General features: G+C 49.7%; 1 protein-coding gene across 1 annotated transcript in view; it reads left to right on the top strand.

The window, feature by feature from the left end:
- Positions 1-17,943, top strand: part of LOC129842418 (uncharacterized) — a gene marked incomplete at its 3' end in the record, with an annotated part of 150,309 nt that extends 132,366 nt beyond the window's left edge. The window contains exons 6-7 of the mRNA XM_055910973.1: positions 16,473-16,590; positions 17,255-17,943. Coding sequence (XP_055766948.1) covers positions 16,473-16,590; positions 17,255-17,943 — 807 coding nt within the window. The remainder of the gene's footprint in view (positions 1-16,472; positions 16,591-17,254) is intronic.
- Positions 17,944-22,903: the final 4,960 nt, after the last annotated feature.

The raw sequence follows: 22,903 nt of genomic DNA on the forward strand, positions 1-22,903 counted from the left end.
TCCTCTGACCTATAGTAACCCTCAGTGTTCCCTGATGGACAGACTCCTCTGACCTATAGTAACCCTCAGTGTGATGGACAGACTCCTCTGACCTATAGTAACCCTCAGTGTTCTCTGATGGACAGACTCCTCTGACCTATAGTAACCCTCAGTGTGATGGACAGACTCCTCTGACCTATAGTAACCCTCAGTGTTCCCTGATGGACAGACTCCTCTGACCTATAGTAACCCTCAGTGTAATGGACAGACTCCTCTGACCTATAGTAACCCTCAGTGTTCCCTGATGGACAGACTCCTCTGACCTATAGTAAACCTCAGTGTTCCCTGATGGACAGACTCCTCTGACCTATAGTAACCCTCAGTGTGATAGACAGACTCCTCTGACCTATAGTAACCCTCAGTGTTCTCTGATGGACAGACTCCGCTGACCTATAGTAACCCTCAGTGTGATGGACAGACTCCTCTGACCTATAGTAACCCTCAGTGTTCCCTGATGGACAGACTCCTCTGACCTATAGTAACCCTCAGTGTGATGGACAGACTCCTCTGACCTATAGTAACCCTCAGTGTTCCCTGATGGACAGACTCCTCTGACCTATAGTAACCCTCAGTGTTCCCTGATGAACAGACTCCTCTGACCTATAGTAACCCTCAGTGTGATGGACAGACTCCTCTGACCTATAGTAACCCTCAGTGCTCCCTGATGGACAGACTCCTCTGACCTATAGTAACCCTCAGTGTGATGGACAGACTCCTCTGACCTATAGTAACCCTCAGTGTGATGGACAGACTCCTCTGACCTATAGTAACCCTCAGTGTGATGGACAGACTCCTCTGACCTATAGTAACCCTCAGTGTGATGGACAGACTCCTCTGACCTATAGTAACCCTCAGTGTTCTCTGATGGATAGACTCCTCTGACCTATAGTAACCCTCAGTGTTCCCTGATGGACAGACTCCTCTGACCTATAGTAACCCTCAGTGTTCCCTGATTGACAGACTCCTCTGACCTATAGTAACCCTCAGTGTTCCCTGATGGACAGACTCCTCTGACCTATAGTAACCCTCAGTGTTCCCTGATTGACAGACTCCTCTGACCTATAGTAAACCTCAGTGTGATAGACAGACTCCTGTGACCTATAGTAACCCTCAGTGTTCTCTGATGGACAGACTCCTCTGACCTATAGTAACCCTCAGTGTGATGGACAGACTCCTCTGACCTATAGTAACCCTCAGTGTTCCCTGATGGACAGACTCCTCTGACCTATAGTAACCCTCAGTGTTCCCTGATGAACAGACTCCTCTGACCTATAGTAACCCTCAGTGTGATGGACAGACTCCTCTGACCTATAGTAACCCTCAGTGTTCCCTGATGGACAGACTCCTCTGACCTATAGTAACCCTCAGTGTTCCCTGATGGACAGACTCCTCTGACCTATAGTAACCCTCAGTGTGATGGACAGACTCCTCTGACCTATAGTAACCCTCAGTGTTCTCTGATGGACAGACTCCTCTGACCTATAGTAACCCTCAGTGTGATGGACAGACTCCTCTGACCTATAGTAACCCTCAGTGTTCCCTGATGGACAGACTCCTCTGACCTATAGTAACCCTCAGTGTAATGGACAGACTCCTCTGACCTATAGTAACCCTCAGTGTTCCCTGATGGACAGACTCCTCTGACCTATAGTAAACCTCAGTGTTCCCTGATGGACAGACTCCTCTGACCTATAGTAACCCTCAGTGTGATAGACAGACTCCTCTGACCTATAGTAACCCTCAGTGTTCTCTGATGGACAGACTCCGCTGACCTATAGTAACCCTCAGTGTGATGGACAGACTCCTCTGACCTATAGTAACCCTCAGTGTTCCCTGATGGACAGACTCCTCTGACCTATAGTAACCCTCAGTGTGATGGACAGACTCCTCTGACCTATAGTAACCCTCAGTGTTCCCTGATGGACAGACTCCTCTGACCTATAGTAACCCTCAGTGTTCCCTGATGAACAGACTCCTCTGACCTATAGTAACCCTCAGTGTGATGGACAGACTCCTCTGACCTATAGTAACCCTCAGTGCTCCCTGATGGACAGACTCCTCTGACCTATAGTAACCCTCAGTGTGATGGACAGACTCCTCTGACCTATAGTAACCCTCAGTGTGATGGACAGACTCCTCTGACCTATAGTAACCCTCAGTGTGATGGACAGACTCCTCTGACCTATAGTAACCCTCAGTGTGATGGACAGACTCCTCTGACCTATAGTAACCCTCAGTGTTCTCTGATGGATAGACTCCTCTGACCTATAGTAACCCTCAGTGTTCCCTGATGGACAGACTCCTCTGACCTATAGTAACCCTCAGTGTTCCCTGATTGACAGACTCCTCTGACCTATAGTAACCCTCAGTGTTCCCTGATGGACAGACTCCTCTGACCTATAGTAACCCTCAGTGTTCCCTGATTGACAGACTCCTCTGACCTATAGTAAACCTCAGTGTGATAGACAGACTCCTGTGACCTATAGTAACCCTCAGTGTTCTCTGATGGACAGACTCCTCTGACCTATAGTAACCCTCAGTGTGATGGACAGACTCCTCTGACCTATAGTAACCCTCAGTGTTCCCTGATGGACAGACTCCTCTGACCTATAGTAACCCTCAGTGTTCCCTGATGAACAGACTCCTCTGACCTATAGTAACCCTCAGTGTGATGGACAGACTCCTCTGACCTATAGTAACCCTCAGTGTTCCCTGATGGACAGACTCCTCTGACCTATAGTAACCCTCAGTGTTCCCTGATGGACAGACTCCTCTGACCTATAGTAACCCTCAGTGTGATGGACAGACTCCTCTGACCTATGGTAACCCTCAGTGTTCCCTGATGGACAGACTCCTCTGACCTATAGTAACCCTCAGTGTTCCCTGATGGACAGACTCCTCTGACCTATAGTAACCCTCAGTGTTCCCTGATGGACAGACTCCTCTGACCTATAGTAACCCTCAGTGTGATGGACAGACTCCTCTGACCTATAGTAACCCTCAGTGTGATGGACAGACTCCTCTGACCTATAGTAACCCTCAGTGTTCCCTGATGGACAGACTCCTCTGACCCATAGTAACCCTCAGTGTGATGGACAGACTCCTCTGACCTATAGTAACCCTCAGTGTTCCCTGATGGACAGACTCCTCTGACCTATAGTAACCCTCAGTGTGATGGACAGACTCCTCTGACCTATAGTAACCCTCAGTGTGATGGACAGACTCCTCTGACCTATAGTAACCCTCAGTGTGATGGACAACCTCCTCTGACCTATAGTAACCCTCAGTGTTCCCTGATATACAGACTCCTCTGACCTATAGTAACCCTCAGTGTTCCCTGATGGACAAACTCCTCTGACCTATAGTAACTCTCAGTGTACCCTGATGGACAGACTCCTCTGACCTATAGTAACCCTCAGTGTTCCCTGATGGACAGACTCCTCTGACCTATAGTAACCCTCAGTGTGATGGACAGACTCCTCTGACCTATAGTAACCCTCAGTGTTCCCTGATGGACAGACTCCTCTGACCTATAGTAACCCTCAGTGTTCCCTGATGAACAGACTCCTCTGACCTATAGTAACCCTCAGTGTTCCCTGATGGACAGACTCCTCTAACCTATAGTAACCCTCAGTGTGATGGACAGACTCCTCTGACCTATAGTAATCCTCAGTGTTCCCTGATGGACAGACTCCTCTGACCTATAGTAACCCTCAGTGTGATGGACAGACTCCTCTGACCTATAGTATCCCTCAGTGTTCCCTGATGGACAGACTCCTCTGACCTATAGTAACCCTCAGTGTTCCCTGATGGACAGACTCCTCTGACCTATAGTAACCCTCAGTGTTCCCTGATGGACAGACTCCTCTGACCTATAGTAACCCTCAGTGTGATAGACAGACTCCTCTGACCTATAGTAACCCTCAGTGTTCTCTGATGGATAGACTCCTCTGACCTATAGTAACCCTCAGTGTTCCCTGATGGACAGACTCCTCTGACCTATAGTAACCCTCAGTGTGATGGACAGACTCCTCTGACCTATAGTAACCCTCAGTGTTCCCTGATGGACAGACTCCTCTGACCTATAGTAACCCTCAGTGTTCCCTGATGGACAGACTCCTCTGACCTATAGTAACCCTCAGTGTTCCCTGATGGACAGACTCCTCTGACCTATAGTAACCCTCAGTGTTCCCTGATGGACAGACTCCTCTGACCTATAGGAACCCTCAGTGTGATGGACAGACTCCTCTGACCTATAGTAACCCTCAGTGTGATGGACAGACTCCTCTGACCTATAGTAACCCTCAGTGTTCCCTGATGGACAGACTCCTCTGACCTATAGTAACCCTCAGTGTGATGGACAGACTCCTCTGACCTATAGTAACCCTCAGTGTTCCCTGATGGACAGACTCCTCTGACCTATAGTAACCCTCAGTGTTCCCTGATGGACAGACTCCTCTGACCTATAGTAACCCTCAGTGTTCCCTGATGGACAGACTCCTCTGACCTATAGTAACCCTCAGTGTTCCCTGATGGACAGACTCCTCTGACCTATAGTAACCCTCAGTGTGATGGACAGACTCCTCTGACCTATAGTAGCCCTCAGTGTTCCCTGATGGACAGACTCCTCTGACCTATAGTAACCCTCAGTGTTCCCTGATGAACAGACTCCTCTGACCTATAGTAACCCTCAGTGTTCCCTGATGTACAGACTCCTCTGACCTATAGTAACCCTCAGTGTGATGGACAGACTCCTCTGACCTATAGTAACCCTCAGTGTGATGGACAGACTCCTCTGACCTATAGTATCCCTCAGTGTTCCCTGATGGACAGACTCCTCTGACCTATAGTAACCCTCAGTGTTCCCTGATGGACAGACTCCTCTGACCTATAGTAACCCTCAGTGTTCCCTGATGGACAGACTCCTCTGACCTATAGTAACCCTCAGTGTGATAGACAGACTCCTCTGACCTATAGTAACCCTCAGTGTTCTCTGATGGATAGACTCCTCTGACCTATAGTAACCCTCAGTGTTCCCTGATGGACAGACTCCTCTGACCTATAGTAACCCTCAGTGTGATGGACAGACTCCTCTGACCTATAGTAACCCTCAGTGTTCCCTGATGGACAGACTCCTCTGACCTATAGTAACCCTCAGTGTTCCCTGAAGGACAGACTCCTCTGACCTATAGTAACCCTCAGTGTTCCCTGATGGACAGACTCCTCTGACCTATAGTAACCCTCAGTGTTCCCTGATGGACAGACTCCTCTGACCTATAGGAACCCTCAGTGTGATGGACAGACTCCTCTGACCTATAGTAACCCTCAGTGTGATGGACAGACTCCTCTGACCTATAGTAACCCTCAGTGTTCCCTGATGGACAGACTCCTCTGACCTATAGTAACCCTCAGTGTGATGGACAGACTCCTCTGACCTATAGTAACCCTCAGTGTTCCCTGATGGACAGACTCCTCTGACCTATAGTAACCCTCAGTGTTCCCTGATGGACAGACTCCTCTGACCTATAGTAACCCTCAGTGTTCCCTGATGGACAGGCTCCTCTGACCTATAGTAACCCTCAGTGTTCCCTGATGGACAGACTCCTCTGACCTATAGTAACCCTCAGTGTGATGGACAGACTCCTCTGACCTATAGTAGCCCTCAGTGTTCCCTGATGGACAGACTCCTCTGACCTATAGTAACCCTCAGTGTTCCCTGATGAACAGACTCCTCTGACCTATAGTAACCCTCAGTGTTCCCTGATGGACAGACTCCTCTGACCTATAGTAACCCTCAGTGTGATGGACAGACTCCTCTGACCTATAGTAACCCTCAGTGTGATGGACAGACTCCTCTGACCTATAGTAGCCCTCAGTGTTCCCTGATGGACAGGCTCCTCTGACCTATAGTAACCCTCAGTGTTCCCTGATGGACAGACTCCTCTGACCTATAGTAACCCTCAGTGTTCCCTGATGGACAGACTCCTCTGACCTATAGTAACCCCCAGTGTTCTCTGATGGACAGACTCCTCTGACCTATAGTAACCCTCAGTGTGATGGACAGACTCCTCTGACCTATAGTAACCCTCAGTGTTCCCTGATGGACAGACTCCTCTGACCTATAGTAACCCTCAGTGTGATGGACAGACTCCTCTGACCTATAGTAACCCTCAGTGTTCCCTGATGGACAGACTCCTCTGACCTATAGTAACCCTCAGTGTTCCCTGATGGACAGACTCCTCTGACCTATAGTAACCCTCAGTGTGATGGACAGACTCCTCTGACCTATAGTAACCCTCAGTGTTCCCTGATGGACAGACTCCTCTGACCTATAGTAACCCTCAGTGTGATGGACAGACTCCTCTGACCTATAGTAACCCTCAGTGCTCCCTGATGGACAGACTCCTCTGACCTATAGTAACCCTCAGTGTGATGGACAGACTCTTCTGACCTATAGTAACCCTCAGTGTGATGGACAGACTCCTCTGACCTATAGTAACCCTCAGTGTGATGGACAGACTCCTCTGACCTATAGTAACCCTCAGTGTTCCCTGATGGACAGACTCCTCTGACCTATAGTAACCCTCAGTGTTCCCTGATGAACAGACTCCTCTGACCTATAGTAACCCTCAGTGTGATGGACAGACTCCTCTGACCTATAGTAACCCTCAGTGTGATGGACAGACTCCTCTGACCTATAGTAACCCTCAGTGTGATGGACAGACTCCTCTGACCTATAGTAACCCTCAGTGTTCCCTGATGGACAGACTCCTCTGACCTATAGTAACCCTCAGTGTTCTCTGATGGACAGACTCCTCTGACCTATAGTAACCCTCAGTGTTCTCTGATGGACAGACTCCTCTGACCTATAGTAACCCTCAGTGTGATGGACAGACTCCTCTGACCTATAGTGACCCTCAGTGTTCCCTGATGGACAGACTCCTCTGACCTATAGTAACCCTCAGTGTGATGGACAGACTCCTCTGACCTATAGTAACCCTCAGTGTTCCCTGATGGACAGACTCATCTGACCTATAGTAACCCTCAGTGTTCCCTGATGAACAGACTCCTCTGACCTATAGTAACCCTCAGTGTGCTGGACAGACTCCTCTGACCTATAGTAACCCTCAGTGTGATGGACAGACTCCTCTGACCTATAGTAACCCTCAGTGTGATGGACAAACTCCTCTGACCTATAGTAACCCTCAGTGTGATGGACAGACTCCTCTGACCTATAGTAACCCTCAGTGTTCCCTGATGGACAGACTCCTCTGACCTATAGTAACCCTCAGTGTGATGGACAGACTCCTCTGACCTATAGTAACCCTCAGTGTGATGGACAGACTCCTCTGACCTATAGTAACCCTCAGTGTGATGGACAGACTCATCTGACCTATAGTAGCCCTCAGTGTGATAGACAGACTCCTCTGACCTATAGTAACCCTCAGTGTGATGGACAGACTCCTCTGACCTATAGTAACCATCAGTGTTCCCTGATGGACAGACTCCTCTGACCTATAGTAACCCTCAGTGTGATGGACAGACTCCTCTGACCTATAGTAACCCTCAGTGTGATAGACAGACTCCTCTGACCTATAGTAACCCTCAGTGTGATAGACAGACTCCTCTGACCTATAGTAACCATCAGTGTTCCCTGATGGACAGACTCCTCTGACCTATAGTAACCCTCAGTGTGATGGACAGACTCCTCTGACCTATAGTAGCCCTCAGTGTTCCCTGATGGACAGACTCCTCTGACCTATAGTAACCCTCAGTGTTCCCTGATGAACAGACTCCTCTGACCTATAGTAACCCTCAGTGTTCCCTGATGGACAGACTCCTCTGACCTATAGTAACCCTCAGTGTGATGGACAGACTCCTCTGACCTATAGTAACCCTCAGTGTGATGGACAGACTCCTCTGACCTATAGTATCCCTCAGTGTTCCCTGATGGACAGACTCCTCTGACCTATAGTAACCCTCAGTGTTCCCTGATGGACAGACTCCTCTGACCTATAGTAACCCTCAGTGTTCCCTGATGGACAGACTCCTCTGACCTATAGTAACCCTCAGTGTGATAGACAGACTCCTCTGACCTATAGTAACCCTCAGTGTTCTCTGATGGATAGACTCCTCTGACCTATAGTAACCCTCAGTGTTCCCTGATGGACAGACTCCTCTGACCTATAGTAACCCTCAGTGTGATGGACAGACTCCTCTGACCTATAGTAACCCTCAGTGTTCCCTGATGGACAGACTCCTCTGACCTATAGTAACCCTCAGTGTTCCCTGATGGACAGACTCCTCTGACCTATAGTAACCCTCAGTGTTCCCTGATGGACAGACTCCTCTGACCTATAGTAACCCTCAGTGTTCCCTGATGGACAGACTCCTCTGACCTATAGGAACCCTCAGTGTGATGGACAGACTCCTCTGACCTATAGTAACCCTCAGTGTGATGGACAGACTCCTCTGACCTATAGTAACCCTCAGTGTTCCCTGATGGACAGACTCCTCTGACCTATAGTAACCCTCAGTGTGATGGACAGACTCCTCTGACCTATAGTAACCCTCAGTGTTCCCTGATGGACAGACTCCTCTGACCTATAGTAACCCTCAGTGTTCCCTGATGGACAGACTCCTCTGACCTATAGTAACCCTCAGTGTTCCCTGATGGACAGACTCCTCTGACCTATAGTAACCCTCAGTGTGATGGACAGACTCCTCTGACCTATAGTAACCCTCAGTGTGATGGACAGGCTCCTCTGACCTATAGTAACCCTCAGTGTTCCCTGATGGACAGACTCCTCTGACCTATAGTAACCCCCAGTGTTCTCTGATGGACAGACTCCTCTGACCTATAGTAACCCTCAGTGTGATGGACAGACTCCTCTGACCTATAGTAACCCTCAGTGTTCCCTGATGGACAGACTCCTCTGACCTATAGTAACCCTCAGTGTGATGGACAGACTCCTCTGACCTATAGTAACCCTCAGTGTTCCCTGATGGACAGACTCCTCTGACCTATAGTAACCCTCAGTGTTCCCTGATGGACAGACTCCTCTGACCTATAGTAACCCTCAGTGTGATGGACAGACTCCTCTGACCTATAGTAACCCTCAGTGTTCCCTGATGGACAGACTCCTCTGACCTATAGTAACCCTCAGTGTGATGGACAGACTCCTCTGACCTATAGTAACCCTCAGTGCTCCCTGATGGACAGACTCCTCTGACCTATAGTAACCCTCAGTGTGATGGACAGACTCTTCTGACCTATAGTAACCCTCAGTGTGATGGACAGACTCCTCTGACCTATAGTAACCCTCAGTGTGATGGACAGACTCCTCTGACCTATAGTAACCCTCAGTGTTCCCTGATGGACAGACTCCTCTGACCTATAGTAACCCTCAGTGTTCCCTGATGAACAGACTCCTCTGACCTATAGTAACCCTCAGTGTGATGGACAGACTCCTCTGACCTATAGTAACCCTCAGTGTGATGGACAGACTCCTCTGACCTATAGTAACCCTCAGTGTGATGGACAGACTCCTCTGACCTATAGTAACCCTCAGTGTTCCCTGATGGACAGACTCCTCTGACCTATAGTAACCCTCAGTGTTCTCTGATGGACAGACTCCTCTGACCTATAGTAACCCTCAGTGTTCTCTGATGGACAGACTCCTCTGACCTATAGTAACCCTCAGCGTGATGGACAGACTCCTCAGACCTATAGTGACCCTAAGTGTTCCCTGATGGACAGACTCCTCTGACCTATAGTAACCCTCAGTGTGATGGACAGACTCCTCTGACCTATAGTAACCCTCAGTGTTCCCTGATGGACAGACTCATCTGACCTATAGTAACCCTCAGTGTTCCCTGATGAACAGACTCCTCTGACCTATAGTAACCCTCAGTGTGCTGGACAGACTCCTCTGACCTATAGTAACCCTCAGTGTGATGGACAGACTCCTCTGACCTATAGTAACCCTCAGTGTGATGGACAAACTCCTCTGACCTATAGTAACCCTCAGTGTGATGGACAGACTCCTCTGACCTATAGTAACCCTCAGTGTTCCCTGATGGACAGACTCCTCTGACCTATAGTAACCCTCAGTGTGATGGACAGACTCCTCTGACCTATAGTAACCCTCAGTGTGATGGACAGACTCCTCTGACCTATAGTAACCCTCAGTGTGATGGACAGACTCATCTGACCTATAGTAGCCCTCAGTGTGATAGACAGACTCCTCTGACCTATAGTAACCCTCAGTGTGATGGACAGACTCCTCTGACCTATAGTAACCATCAGTGTTCCCTGATGGACAGACTCCTCTGACCTATAGTAACCCTCAGTGTGATGGACAGACTCCTCTGACCTATAGTAACCCTCAGTGTGATAGACAGACTCCTCTGACCTATAGTAACCCTCAGTGTGATAGACAGACTCCTCTGACCTATAGTAACCATCAGTGTTCCCTGATGGACAGACTCCTCTGACCTATAGTAACCCTCAGTGTGATGGACAGACTCCTCTGACCTATAGTAGCCCTCAGTGTTCCCTGATGGACAGACTCCTCTGACCTATAGTAACCCTCAGTGTTCCCTGATGAACAGACTCCTCTGACCTATAGTAACCCTCAGTGTTCCCTGATGGACAGACTCCTCTGACCTATAGTAACCCTCAGTGTGATGGACAGACTCCTCTGACCTATAGTAACCCTCAGTGTGATGGACAGACTCCTCTGACCTATAGTATCCCTCAGTGTTCCCTGATGGACAGACTCCTCTGACCTATAGTAACCCTCAGTGTTCCCTGATGGACAGACTCCTCTGACCTATAGTAACCCTCAGTGTTCCCTGATGGACAGACTCCTCTGACCTATAGTAACCCTCAGTGTGATAGACAGACTCCTCTGACCTATAGTAACCCTCAGTGTTCTCTGATGGATAGACTCCTCTGACCTATAGTAACCCTCAGTGTTCCCTGATGGACAGACTCCTCTGACCTATAGTAACCCTCAGTGTGATGGACAGACTCCTCTGACCTATAGTAACCCTCAGTGTTCCCTGATGGACAGACTCCTCTGACCTATAGTAACCCTCAGTGTTCCCTGATGGACAGACTCCTCTGACCTATAGTAACCCTCAGTGTTCCCTGATGGACAGACTCCTCTGACCTATAGTAACCCTCAGTGTTCCCTGATGGACAGACTCCTCTGACCTATAGGAACCCTCAGTGTGATGGACAGACTCCTCTGACCTATAGTAACCCTCAGTGTGATGGACAGACTCCTCTGACCTATAGTAACCCTCAGTGTTCCCTGATGGACAGACTCCTCTGACCTATAGTAACCCTCAGTGTGATGGACAGACTCCTCTGACCTATAGTAACCCTCAGTGTTCCCTGATGGACAGACTCCTCTGACCTATAGTAACCCTCAGTGTTCCCTGATGGACAGACTCCTCTGACCTATAGTAACCCTCAGTGTTCCCTGATGGACAGACTCCTCTGACCTATAGTAACCCTCAGTGTGATGGACAGACTCCTCTGACCTATAGTAACCCTCAGTGTGATGGACAGACTCCTCTGACCTATAGTAGCCCTCAGTGTTCCCTGATGGACAGGCTCCTCTGACCTATAGTAACCCTCAGTGTTCCCTGATGGACAGACTCCTCTGACCTATAGTAACCCTCAGTGATCCCTGATGGACAGACTCCTCTGACCTATAGTAACCCTCAGTGTTCTCTGATGGACAGACTCCTCTGACCTATAGTAACCCTCAGTGTGATGGACAGACTCCTCTGACCTATAGTAACCCTCAGTGTTCCCTGATGGACAGACTCCTCTGACCTATAGTAACCCTCAGTGTGATGGACAGACTCCTCTGACCTATAGTAACCCTCAGTGTTCCCTGATGGACAGACTCCTCTGACCTATAGTAACCCTCAGTGTTCCCTGATGGACAGACTCCTCTGACCTATAGTAACCCTCAGTGTGATGGACAGACTCCTCTGACCTATAGTAACCCTCAGTGTTCCCTGATGAACAGACTCCTCTGACCTATAGTAACCCTCAGTGTGATGGACAGACTCCTCTGACCTATAGTAACCCTCAGTGTTCCCTGATGGACAGACTCCTCTGACCTATAGTAACCCTCAGTGTGATGGACAGACTCTTCTGACCTATAGTAACCCTCAGTGTGATGGACAGACTCCTCTGACCTATAGTAACCCTCAGTGTGATGGACAGACTCCTCTGACCTATAGTAACCCTCAGTGTTCCCTGATGGACAGACTCCTCTGACCTATAGTAACCCTCAGTGTTCCCTGATGAACAGACTCCTCTGACCTATAGTAACCCTCAGTGTGATGGACAGACTCCTCTGACCTATAGTAACCCTCAGTGTGATGGACAGACTCCTCTGACCTATAGTAACCCTCAGTGTGATGGACAGACTCCTCTGACCTATAGTAACCCTCAGTGTTCCCTGATGGACAGACTCCTCTGACCTATAGTAACCCTCAGTGTTCCCTGATGGACAGACTCCTCTGACCTATAGTAACCCTCAGTGTTCTCTGATGGACAGACTCCTCTGACCTATAGTAACCCTCAGTGTTCTCTGATGGACAGACTCCTCTGACCTATAGTAACCCTCAGTGTGATGGACAGACTCCTCTGACCTATAGTGACCCTCAGTGTTCCCTGATGGACAGACTCCTCTGACCTATAGTAACCCTCAGTGTGATGGACAGACTCCTCTGACCTATAGTAACCCTCAGTGTTCCCTGATGGACAGACTCATCTGACCTATAGTAACCCTCAGTGTTCCCTGATGAACAGACTCCTCTGACCTATAGTAACCCTCAGTGTGCTGGACAGACTCCTCTGACCTATAGTAACCCTCAGTTTGATGGACAGACTCCTCTGACCTATAGTAACCCTCAGTGTGATGGACAAACTCCTCTGACCTATAGTAACCCTCAGTGTGATGGACAGACTCCTCTGACCTATAGTAACCCTCAGTGTTCCCTGATGGACAGACTCCTCTGACCTATAGTAACCCTCAGTGTGATGGACAGACTCCTCTGACCTATAGTAACCCTCAGTGTGATGGACAGACTCCTCTGACCTATAGTAACCCTCAGTGTGATGGACAGACTCATCTGACCTATAGTAGCCCTCAGTGTGATGGACAGACTCCTCTGACCTATAGTAACCCTCAGTGTGATGGACAGACTCCTCTGACCTATAGTAACCCTCAGTGTGATGGACAGACTCCTCTGACCTATAGTAACCCTCAGTGTTCCCTGATGGACAGACTCCTCTGACCTATAGTAACCCTCAGTGTTCCCTGATGGACAGACTCCTCTGACCTATAGTAACCCTCAGTGTTCCCTGATGGACAGACTCCTCTGACCTATAGTAACCCTCAGTGTTCCCTGATGGACAGACTCCTCTGACCTATAGGAACCCTCAGTGTGATGGACAGACTCCTCTGACCTATAGTAACCCTCAGTGTGATGGACAGACTCCTCTGACCTATAGTAACCCTCAGTGTTCCCTGATGGACAGACTCCTCTGACCTATAGTAACCCTCAGTGTGATGGACAGACTCCTCTGACCTATAGTAACCCTCAGTGTTCCCTGATGGACAGACTCCTCTGACCTATAGTAACCCTCAGTGTTCCCTGATGGACAGACTCCTCTGACCTATAGTAACCCTCAGTGTTCCCTGATGGACAGACTCCTCTGACCTATAGTAACCCTCAGTGTTCCCTGATGGACAGACTCCTCTGACCTATAGTAACCCTCAGTGTGATGGACAGACTCCTCTGACCTATAGTAGCCCTCAGTGTTCCCTGATGGACAGACTCCTCTGACCTATAGTAACCCTCAGTGTTCCCTGATGAACAGACTCCTCTGACCTATAGTAACCCTCAGTGTTCCCTGATGGACAGACTCCTCTGACCTATAGTAACCCTCAGTGTGATGGACAGACTCCTCTGACCTATAGTAACCCTCAGTGTGATGGACAGACTCCTCTGACCTATAGTAGCCCTCAGTGTTCCCTGATGGACAGGCTCCTCTGACCTATAGTAACCCTCAGTGTTCCCTGATGGACAGACTCCTCTGACCTATAGTAACCCTCAGTGTTCCCTGATGGACAGACTCCTCTGACCTATAGTAACCCTCAGTGTTCTCTGATGGACAGACTCCTCTGACCTATAGTAACCCTCAGTGTGATGGACAGACTCCTCTGACCTATAGTAACCCTCAGTGTTCCCTGATGGACAGACTCCTCTGACCTATAGTAACCCTCAGTGTGATGGACAGACTCCTCTGACCTATAGTAACCCTCAGTGTTCCCTGATGGACAGACTCCTCTGACCTATAGTAACCCTCAGTGTTCCCTGATGGACAGACTCCTCTGACCTATAGTAACCCTCAGTGTGATGGACAGACTCCTCTGACCTATAGTAACCCTCAGTGTTCCCTGATGGACAGACTCCTCTGACCTATAGTAACCCTCAGTGTGATGGACAGACTCCTCTGACCTATAGTAACCCTCAGTGCTCCCTGATGGACAGACTCCTCTGACCTATAGTAACCCTCAGTGTGATGGACAGACTCTTCTGACCTATAGTAACCCTCAGTGTGATGGACAGACTCCTCTGACCTATAGTAACCCTCAGTGTGATGGACAGACTCCTCTGACCTATAGTAACCCTCAGTGTTCCCTGATGGACAGACTCCTCTGACCTATAGTAACCCTCAGTGTTCCCTGATGAACAGACTCCTCTGACCTATAGTAACCCTCAGTGTGATGGACAGACTCCTCTGACCTATAGTAACCCTCAGTGTGATGGACAGACTCCTCTGACCTATAGTAACCCTCAGTGTTCCCTGATGGACAGACTCCTCTGACCTATAGTAACCCTCAGTGTTCCCTGATGGACAGACTCCTCTGACCTATAGTAACCCTCAGTGTGATGGACAGACTCCTCTGACCTATAGTAACCCTCAGTGTTCCCTGATGAACAGACTCCTCTGACCTATAGTAACCCTCAGTGTGATGGACATACTCCTCTGACCTATAGTAACCCTCAGTGTTCCCTGATGGACAGACTCCTCTGACCTATAGTAACCCTCAGTGTGATGGACAGACTCTTCTGACCTATAGTAACCCTCAGTGTGATGGACAGACTCCTCTGACCTATAGTAACCCTCAGTGTGATGGACAGACTCCTCTGACCTATAGTAACCCTCAGTGTTCCCTGATGGACAGACTCCTCTGACCTATAGTAACCCTCAGTGTTCCCTGATGAACAGACTCCTCTGACCTATAGTAACCCTCAGTGTGATGGACAGACTCCTCTGACCTATAGTAACCCTCAGTGTGATGGACAGACTCCTCTGACCTATAGTAACCCTCAGTGTGATGGACAGACTCCTCTGACCTATAGTAACCCTCAGTGTTCTCTGATGGACAGACTCCTCTGACCTATAGTAACCCTCAGTGTTCTCTGATGGACAGACTCCTCTGACCTATAGTAACCCTCAGTGTGATGGACAGACTCCTCTGACCTATAGTGACCCTCAGTGTTCCCTGATGGACAGACTCCTCTGACCTATAGTAACCCTCAGTGTGATGGACAGACTCCTCTGACCTATAGTAACCCTCAGTGTTCCCTGATGGACAGACTCATCTGACCTATAGTAACCCTCAGTGTTCCCTGATGAACAGACTCCTCTGACCTATAGTAACCCTCAGTGTGCTGGACAGACTCCTCTGACCTATAGTAACCCTCAGTTTGATGGACAGACTCCTCTGACCTATAGTAACCCTCAGTGTGATGGACAAACTCCTCTGACCTATAGTAACCCTCAGTGTGATGGACAGACTCCTCTGACCTATAGTAACCCTCAGTGTTCCCTGATGGACAGACTCCTCTGACCTATAGTAACCCTCAGTGTGATGGACAGACTCCTCTGACCTATAGTAACCCTCAGTGTGATGGACAGACTCCTCTGACCTATAGTAACCCTCAGTGTGATGGACAGACTCATCTGACCTATAGTAGCCCTCAGTGTGATGGACAGACTCCTCTGACCTATAGTAACCCTCAGTGTGATGGACAGACTCCTCTGACCTATAGTAACCCTCAGTGTGATGGACAGACTCCTCTGACCTATAGTAACCCTCAGTGTTCCCTGATGGACAGACTCCTCTGACCTATAGTAACCCTCAGTGTGATGGACAGACTCCTCTGACCTACAGTAACACTCAGTGTGATGGACAGACTCCTCTGACCTATAGTAACCCTCAGTGTTCCCTGATGGACAGACTCCTCTGACCTATAGCAACCCTCAGTGTTCCCTGATGGACAGACTCCTCTGACCTATAGTAACCCTCAGTGTTCCTCTTTTCCAGGAACGACAGCTCTCTGTCTCCTCCTCCTGCTGCATCCTTCCATCTCTAGTAGCTTCCCCAAGACGTATGGAGAGGTCCAGTTCTTCAACACTAACAACTACCACCAGGGAATAGACTGGTAATCTATGTTACTATATATCTATGATTCAACTACCACCAGGAAATAGACTGGTAATCTATGTTACTATATATCTATTATTCAACTACCACCAGGGAATAGACTGGTAATCTATTATTCAACTACCACCAGGGAATAGACTGGTAATCTATGTTACTATATATCTATGATGCAACTACCACCAGGGAAAAGACTGGTAATCTATGTTACTATATATCTATGATACAACTACCACCAGGGAATAGACTGGTAATCTATGTTACTATACATCTATGATACAACTACAACCAGGGAATAGACTGGTAATCTATGTTACTATATATCTATGTTACAACTTCCACCAGGGAAAAGACTGGTAATCTATGTTACTATATATCTATGATGCAACTACCACCAGGGAATAGACTGGTAATCTATGTTACTATATATCTATGTTACAACTACCAACAGGGAATAGACTGGTAATCTATGTTACTTTATATCTATGATACAACTACCAACAGGGAATAGACTGGTAATCTACGTTACTATACATCTATGATACAACTACCACCAGGGAATAGACTGGTAATCTATGTTACTATGCATCTATGATACAACTACTACCAGGGAATAGACTGGTAATCTATGTTACTATATATCTATTATTATACTTCCTGTCTAGGTATATGGAGTTGTTCCCGCTCCCGTCTAACGTCACCAGTGACTTCCTGTTTGAGAAGAGCTCCACCTACTTCCCCTCTGAAAACGCTCCTCGCCGCGCCGCAACCCTGCTGCCTAAAGCCAAGATACTGACCGTGCTGACCAACCCCTCAGACAGGGCTTATAGCTGGTACCAGGTACACAAGATACTGACCGTGCTGACCAACCCCTCAGACAGGGCTTATAGCTGGTACCAGGTACACAAGATACTGACCGTGCTGACCAACCCCTCAGACAGGGCTTATAGCTGGTACCAGGTACACAAGATACTGACCGTGTGGACCAACCCCTCAGACAGGGCTTATAGCTGGTACCAGGTACACAAGATACTGACCGTGCGGACCAACCCCTCAGACAGGGCTTATAGCTGGTACCAGGTACACAAGATACTGACCGTGTGGACCAACCCCTCAGACAGGGCTTATAGCTGGTACCAGGTACACAAGATACTGACCGTGTGGACCAACCCCTCAGACAGGGCTTATAGCTGGTACCAGGTACACAAGATACTGACCGTGTGGACCAACCCCTCAGACAGGGCTTATAGCTGGTACCAGGTACACAAGATACTGACCGTGTGGACCAACCCCTCAGACAGGGCTTATAGCTGGTACCAGGTACACAAGATACTGACCGTGTGGACCAACCCCTCAGACAGGGCTTATAGCTGGTACCAGGTACCAAGATACTGACCGTGTGGACCAACCCCTCAGACAGGGCTTATAGCTGGTACCAGGTACACAAGATACTGACCAAGTGGACCGACCCCTCAGACAGGGCTTATAGCTGGTACCAGGTACCAAGATACTGACCGTGCTGACCAACCCCTCAGACAGGGCTTATAGCTGGTACCAGGTAGACAAGATACTGACCGTGCTGACCAACCCCTCAGACAGGGCTTATAGCTGGTACCAAGATACTGACCGTGTGGCCCAACCCCTCAGACAGGGCTTATAGCTGGTACCAGGTACACAAGATACTGACCGTGCTGACCAACCCCTCAGACAGGGCTTATAGCTGGTACCAAGATACTGACCGTGTGGACCAACCCCTCAGACAGGGCTTATAGCTGGTACCAAGATACTGACCGTGTGGACCAACCCCTCAGACAGGGCTTATAGCTGGTACCAAGATACTGACCGTGCTGACCAACCCCTCAGACAGGGCTTATAGCTGGTACCAGGTACACAAGATACTGACCGTGCTGACCAACCCCTCAGACAGGGCTTATAGCTGGTACCAGGTACCAAGATACTGACCGTGTGGACCAACCCCTCAGACAGGGCTTATAGCTGGTACCAGGTACACAAGATACTGACCGTGCTGACCAACCCCTCAGACAGGGCTTATAGCTGGTACCAGGTACACAAGATACTGACCGTGTGGACCAACCCCTCAGACAGGGCTTATAGCTGGTACCAGGTACACAAGATACTGACCGTGTGGACCAACCCCTCAGACAGGGCTTATAGCTGGTACCAGGTACACAAGATACTGACCGTGCTGACCAACCCCTCAGACAGGGCTTATAGCTGGTACCAGGTACACAAGATACTGACCGTGTGGACCAACCCCTCAGACAGGGCTTATAGCTGGTACCAGGTACACAAGATACTGACCGTGTGGACCAACCCCTCAGACAGGGCTTATAGCTGGTACCAGGTACACAAGATACTGACCGTGTGGACCAACCCCTCAGACAGGGCTTATAGCTGGTACCAGGTACACAAGATACTGACCGTGCTGACCAACCCCTCAGACAGGGCTTATAGCTGGTACCAGGTACACAAGATACTGACCGTGTGGACCAACCCCTCAGACAGGGCTTATAGCTGGTACCAGGTACACAAGATACTGACCGTGTGGACCAACCCCTCAGACAGGGCTTATAGCTGGTACCAGGTACACAAGATACTGACCGTGCTGACCAACCCCTCAGACAGGGCTTATAGCTGGTACCAGGTACACAAGATACTGACCGTGTGGACCAACCCCTCAGACAGGGCTTATAGCTGGTACCAGGTACACAAGATACTGACCGTGTGGACCAACCCCTCAGACAGGGCTTATAGCTGGTACCAGGTACACAAGATACTGACCGTGTGGACCAACCCCTCAGACAGGGCTTATAGCTGGTACCAAGATACTGACCGTGCTGACCAACCCCTCAGACAGGGCTTATAGCTGGTACCAGGTACACAAGATACTGACCGTGCTGACCAACCCCTCAGACAGGGCTTATAGCTGGTACCAGGTACACAAGATACTGACCGTGTGGACCAACCCCTCAGACAGGGCTTATAGCTGGTACCAAGATACTGACCGTGCTGACCAACCCCTCAGACAGGGCTTATAGCTGTTACCAAGATACTGACCGTGCTGACCAACCCCTCAGACAGGGCTTATAGCTGGTACCAGGTACACAAGATACTGACCGTGTGGACCAACCCCTCAGACAGGGCTTATAGCTGGTACCAGGTACACAAGATACTGACCGTGCGGACCAACCCCTCAGACAGGGCTTATAGCTGGTACCAGGTACACAAGATACTGACCGTGTGGACCAACCCCTCAGACAGGGCTTATAGCTGGTACCAGGTACACAAGATACTGACCGTGTGGACCAACCCCTCAGACAGGGCTTATAGCTGGTACCAGGTACACAAGATACTGACCGTGTGGACCAACCCCTCAGACAGGGCTTATAGCTGGTACCAAGATACTGACCGTGCTGACCAGCCCCTCAGACAGGGCTTATAGCTGGTACCAGGTCCACAAGATACTGACCGTGCTGACCAACCCCTCAGACAGGGCTTATAGCTGGTACCAGGTACACAAGATACTGACCGTGCTGACCAACCCCTCAGACAGGGCTTATAGCTGGTACCAGGTACACAAGATACTGACCGTGCTGACCAACCCCTCAGACAGGGCTTATAGCTGGTACCAGGTACACAAGATACTGACCGTGCTGACCAACCCCTCAGACAGGGCTTATAGCTGGTACCAGGTACACAAGATACTGACCGTGCTGACCAACCCCTCAGACAGGGCTTATAGCTGGTACCAGGTCCACAAGATACTGACCGTGCTGACCAACCCCTCAGACAGGGCTTATAGCTGGTACCAGGTACACAAGATACTGACCGTGCTGACCAACCCCTCAGACAGGGCTTATAGCTGGTACCAGGTACACAAGATACTGACCGTGTGGACCAACCTCTCAGACAGGGCTTATAGCTGGTACCAGGTACACAAGATACTGACCGTGTGGACCAACCCCTCAGACAGGGCTTATAGCTGGTACCAGGTACACAAGATACTGACCGTGCTGACCAACCCCTCAGACAGGGCTTATAGCTGGTACCAGGTACACAAGATACTGACCGTGTGGACCAACCCCTCAGACAGGGCTTATAGCTGGTACCAGGTACACAAGATACTGACCGTGCTGACCAACCCCTCAGACAGGGCTTATAGCTGGTACCAGGTACACAAGATACTGACCGTGCTGACCAACCCCTCAGACAGGGCTTATAGCTGGTACCAGGTACACAAGATACTGACCGTGTGGACCAACCCCTCAGACAGGGCTTATAGCTGGTACCAGGTACACAAGATACTGACCGTGCGGACCAACCCCTCAGACAGGGCTTATAGCTGGTACCAGGTACACAAGATACTGACCGTGTGGACCAACCCCTCAGACAGGGCTTATAGCTGGTACCAGGTACACAAGATACTGACCGTGCTGACCAACCCCTCAGACAGGGCTTATAGCTGGTACCAGGTACACAAGATACTGACCGTGCTGACCAACCCCTCAGACAGGGCTTATAGCTGGTACCAGGTCCACAAGATACTGACCGTGCTGACCAACCCCTCAGACAGGGCTTATAGCTGGTACCAGGTACACAAGATACTGACCGTGTGGACCAACCCCTCAGACAGGGCTTATAGCTGGTACCAGGTACACAAGATACTGACCGTGTGGACCAACCCCTCAGACAGGGCTTATAGCTGGTACAAGGTACACAAGATACTGACCGTGCTGACCAACCCCTCAGACAGAGCTTATAGCTGGTACCAGGTACACAAGATACTGACAGTGCTGACCAACCCCTCAGACAGGGCTTATAGCTGGTACCAGGTACACAAGATACTGACCGTGCTGACCAACCCCTCAGACAGAGCTTATAGCTGGTACCAGGTACACAAGATACTGACCGTGCTGACCAACCCCTCAGACAGGGCTTATAGCTGGTACCAGGTACACAAGATACTGACCGTGCTGACCAACCCCTCAGACAGGGCTTATAGCTGGTACCAGGTACACAAGATACTGACCGTGCTGACCAACCCCTCAGACAGAGCTTATAGCTGGTACCAGGTACACAAGATACTGACCGTGCTGACCAACCCCTCAGACAGGGCTTATAGCTGGTACCAGGTACACAAGATACTGACCGTGTGGACCAACCCCTCAGACAGGGCTTATAGCTGGTACCAGGTACACAAGATACTGACCGTGCTGACCAACCCCTCAGACAGGGCTTATAGCTGGTACCAGGTACACAAGATACTGACCGTGCGGACCAACCCCTCAGACAGGGCTTATAGCTGGTACCAGGTACACAAGATACTGACCGTGTGGACCAACCCCTCAGACAGGGCTTATAGCTGGTACCAGGTACACAAGATACTGACCGTGCTGACCAACCCCTCAGACAGGGCTTATAGCTGGTACCAGGTACACAAGATACTGACCGTGCTGACCAACCCCTCAGACAGGGCTTATAGCTGGTACCAGGTACACAAGATACTGACCGTGCTGACCAACCCCTCAGACAGGGCTTATAGCTGGTACCAGGTACACAAGATACTGACCGTGCTGACCAACCCCTCAGACAGGGCTTATAGCTGGTACCAGGTACACAAGATACTGACCGTGTGGACCAACCCCTCAGACAGGGCTTATAGCTGGTACCAGGTACACAAGATACTGACCGTGTGGACCAACCCCTCAGACAGGGCTTATAGCTGGTACCAGGTACACAAGATACTGACCGTGTGGACCAACCCCTCAGACAGGGCTTATAGCTGGTACCAGGTAGACAAGATACTGACCGTGTGGACCAACCCCTCAGACAGGGCTTATAGCTGGTACCAGGTACACAAGATACTGACCGTGTGGACCAACCCCTCAGACAGGGCTTATAGCTGGTACCAAGATACTGACCGTGTGGACCAACCCCTCAGACAGGGCTTATAGCTGGTACCAGGTACACAAGATACTGACCGTGCTGACCAACCCCTCAGACAGGGCTTATAGCTGGTACCAGGTACACAAGATACTGACCAAGTGGACCGACCCCTCAGACAGGGCTTATAGCTGGTACCAGGTACACAAGATACTGACCGTGTGGACCAACCCCTCAGACAGGGCTTATAGCTGGTACCAGGTACACAAGATACTGACCGTGCTGACCAACCCCTCAGACAGGGCTTATAGCTGGTACCAGGTACACAAGATACTGACCAAGTGGACCGACCCCTCAGACAGGGCTTATAGCTGGTACCAGGTACACAAGATACTGACCGTGTGGACCAA

This window comes from Salvelinus fontinalis, unplaced genomic scaffold (genome assembly GCF_029448725.1).
Source record: "Salvelinus fontinalis isolate EN_2023a unplaced genomic scaffold, ASM2944872v1 scaffold_0039, whole genome shotgun sequence".
In the NCBI taxonomy this organism is placed as follows: Eukaryota; Metazoa; Chordata; class Actinopteri; order Salmoniformes; family Salmonidae; genus Salvelinus; species Salvelinus fontinalis.